General features: G+C 39.1%; 1 protein-coding gene across 1 annotated transcript; it reads right to left on the bottom strand.

Annotated features, from left to right (window-relative positions):
* Positions 1 to 2,687: 2,687 nt before the first annotated feature.
* Positions 2,688 to 3,383, bottom strand: LOC146002752 (histone-lysine N-methyltransferase SETMAR-like). Its single transcript, XM_083140687.1, has one exon. The coding sequence runs from the start codon at positions 3,381 to 3,383 to the stop codon at positions 2,688 to 2,690; it is 696 nt and encodes a 231-aa protein (XP_082996813.1).
* Between the last annotated feature and the right edge of the window lie 352 nt (positions 3,384 to 3,735).

Below are 3,735 nucleotides of genomic sequence, written 5' to 3'. Positions count from 1 at the left end.
CTCTCGTTATTTTTCCGATTTTTTCCAATACTGATTGATGGTAAGGGATGCCAACGTACTTTACCCTCCTATTTTCGATTTTTTCCCCTTCTTTTTGATCCCCTTCTTTCCTAATAATTTTCCGTGCTCTCTCCGCTATCTTATCCATTTCTCTATTTGTATATCCGTTTTTTAATCCTGTTTTTCTTATCCACCGAATTTCGTTGTCTTTTTCTTTTCCATTATTGCATAGTATACCGGCCATAATAAAAAAGTTAAGGAATACGTTTTTCTTTGTTATTTCAGGGTGTGCCGATTCCTTGTTAATATATAAGTTCCCCGATAGGGGTTTATGATGTACTCCTGTTCTAATCTTATTCCCTTCTTTCAAGATACTAAGATCCAGGAAATTGATTTTTCCATCGCTTAAGTTTTCCCTAGTGAAGTTTATTAGGGAAAACTTAACCTCAAAAAATGGGACAAAGCCTGGAAGATTGAACCCAATATCGGTTTCCACGTTACTCCGGAAGTTATGCAAGCTGCAAGAGAGGAACGCGAATTCAAGTTGGATTTGTGACGTAATAAGGGAAACGAGAAAATTAAGGGGAGGGGAAACATTCGTGGAGAATTGACCTTCATGTGGATAGATAAGCACAGTTGGGTAGAAAAGGCCAAACCTGCAGGTTGCATTGCGATTTATGCAGGTTTTTTAGATTTTTAACTTTTTTAACTTTTTTACCTGTGAATAGGTCTACTGTACAAGTTTTTTAGGGAACGACTTGGTTTTTACGTACTTCTAATAGCAAAAACTTAATATTTTAAATGTACCCTAACCAACCCTTAACCACAATCCTCTTTTTACATTTTTGACGCAGTACTATGCCAAGTACTTAGTTTTTTATACGAATCTGAGGAAAGAGATACTCAATCTCTGAAACGTCGTTCTACAATAAGAGCACTATACTCACATACGTAAGTACAATTTTTAACTTTCCTTTTTTATATTCTGGATTTGTGAGTAACACGTGACAAACATAAAAATAAGTAGAGTAGCGACATCATTTTATATACGTTTTAGGATACTATAATACAAAATGGTTTGCTTCCTACACACACTTGAAGCACAGAACCTTATCTTCCCTGGAACATGATCCTTACGCAGCTCTTCCACATGCCATGCAGAGCATTTAAACCTTAATTCTTATTGAATCCACCTACTTGATATTGCTTCTTCTTCTTTGTATTGTTGCCAACTCCCACCTTATCATTTCTAATATGCTTCCTCTCCCCTGTTTTCCTTGTGGCTTCTTCAGAAATACTTCTCCCAGCTCCTCTCCCAGCTTCCAAATTAAAATCTTCATGGGTGTAAAGGATGCATGCAGTGATGGCTGCAATATGCAGAATATTAAAATGATATGGCTTGTCTATTGATGGTGTCAGTGGTGTATATCCTCACCATTTGATCAATGACATCCACACAGAGCTTTGTTGCATTGTGGAATCAGGTTGCCTCAGATCTATTTTCCTTCTTCCTCCACTGCAACTTCTGCATGAAGTAAGCTGAGTAGGATGATATTTTGAATCTCCATTGCCAATCAACACAGTAATTTTGTACCATTTGACATGATACATTCTTTCATGTTCTGTTTTGTAAGAACACATTTTCAGTGTGTGAAGATTTATGGCTCTTAGAAAACATCTTACAAGTTAAGACTTGATACATGTGACATATTACAAAGTAGCAATACTTTGCATGATGAGTAACATAAATATGTAGGATATGTGACATCATAGAACAATTTTTATATTATTATAAATAAGGTTTCTGTAGTTATGACAATATACCATTTAGCATAAGCAGAATACGTATTGGTTCTTTGCATTTTATAGTCAGTACACTAATAGGCAAGTGAAATCCCACAAACAAACAGCAAACAAAAACAGCAGAAGGAGTTGACTTTCAATTGTTTCCTTCCTTTCAGTGGCAAATTCAAACAAACTGTGCAAGATTTTTTCCCCTTAAACTTTAGACATAGGTGAATGAAGAATCCACTATTATCATTTAGCTCTGAAGGATAAGCAAAAGTGTAGGTATTCATGGAGGAAAGAATACAGTGTAACGACCCTGCATGGTCGTCAAATTTAATGACCCTGCGTGGTCGCCATATTATATTTTGTTAAAAGAATGCATGCTAAATGTCCCTGCGAGGCATACGCTTTTATAAGGGGGGATCAACTGAAACGTGTTCAGTGGTCATAATTCGTGAAATGAATTTTATTTCGAGCTGAAACTGGTACACTGTCTAGAGGCGTCTATGGTTAGTGCTCAGTAAAAATATTGTTCAGAAGAAGTCACCATGAGCATTGAGACACTTGTCCCACTGTGTCACTAACTTACAAATGCCGTCCAGGTAAAATTGCGAAGGCTGAATCTCAAACCAATCATGCACAGCATCCTGAACTTCAGCGTCAGAAAGAAATCTCTGACCTTTCAAAGCCTTCTTTAGAGGCCCAAAGATGTGAAAGTCACAAGGTGAAAGGTCAGGGCTGTAGGGTGGGTGTCGCAACATTTCCCACTTGAATTATTGAAACAAATCCTGCACTTGGTTTGCAACATGTGGATGCGTGTTGTCATGCAACACAATGACTCCAGCGGTCAATAAACCAGGCCTTTTGTTTTTAATGGCTCTCCGTAACTGTGTCAAGGTCTAACCGTAGCGTGCGGCGTTGATGGACTGTCCTGGTTCCTTGAAGTTGAGCAATAATGGTCCATGGCAATCAAAGAACACAGATGCCATAACTTTCCCTGCAGACGGTTTCATCTTGAACTTTTTGGGACGTGGAGATGAGGGGTGTTTCCACTGCATAGTGGAAGACTTTGAACTCGGTTCAAAATGATAGCACCAAGTTTCATCCTCAGCAACAATGCACAGCAAGAAGTCGTTACCTTCCAAATGGTAACATGACAAATGTTCAATGAAGCATCCCATATGCTCCAACTTGTGGTCCTTCGTCAATACCCTGGGTATCCACTGCGCGCATACTTTATGATAACCCAGAGCTTTCACAATTTTGTGAGCAGTACCATAACCCATGTTTAACTCGTTCGCTATGGATCGAATACTCATGCATCTATCTGCAGATATTGCCGCATTCAGCTTTTTACACATGTCTTCTGTGGCAACAACATGGGCTTGACCAGGATGGGGATAATCAGTGGTTTGTTCATGCCCCTTCTGAAACATTCTTGCCCAGTCCACCACTGTTGTTTTGGATACGCATGCATCACCATACACGTCTTTCATACGCCGGCACACTTCAGCTGGTTGACAGCCTTCAGCACTCAGAAACTGGATGACAGAACGCTGGTCCTGTTTGGACGGATTAGGGATGTTGAACGCCATCTTTCACTCAGTATACCTGCAAAACGGAAACACGTATAAACAACATTCCTACACCTAACACACAGGGACATTAGCCATTACACACTATTGGACAAACAATATCCTCCTACACACTATACCAATAATACATGGAACAAACGGGTTTCAGTTGATCACCCTTTGTAGTTTAAATGTGTTAACGGATCCACCTCTATGTATTATTTGACCCTGCGTGGTCGCTGTATTCTGTAAACGCTAACAGATCCACCTCTACGTTAATTATCTTTGCTTATTATTAGACCCTGCATGGTTGCTGTATTCAGTAAATGTTATCAATTATTGTCATTTACACTGTTCAACTCGTTGCTTAGAA

This window comes from Lepisma saccharinum, chromosome 19 (genome assembly GCF_977018435.1).
Source record: "Lepisma saccharinum chromosome 19, izLepSacc3.1, whole genome shotgun sequence".
NCBI lineage: Eukaryota > Metazoa > Arthropoda > Insecta > Zygentoma > Lepismatidae > Lepisma > Lepisma saccharinum.
Note: the sequence above shows the minus strand (reverse complement) of the source record. Positions and strands in the feature narration are given on the sequence as shown.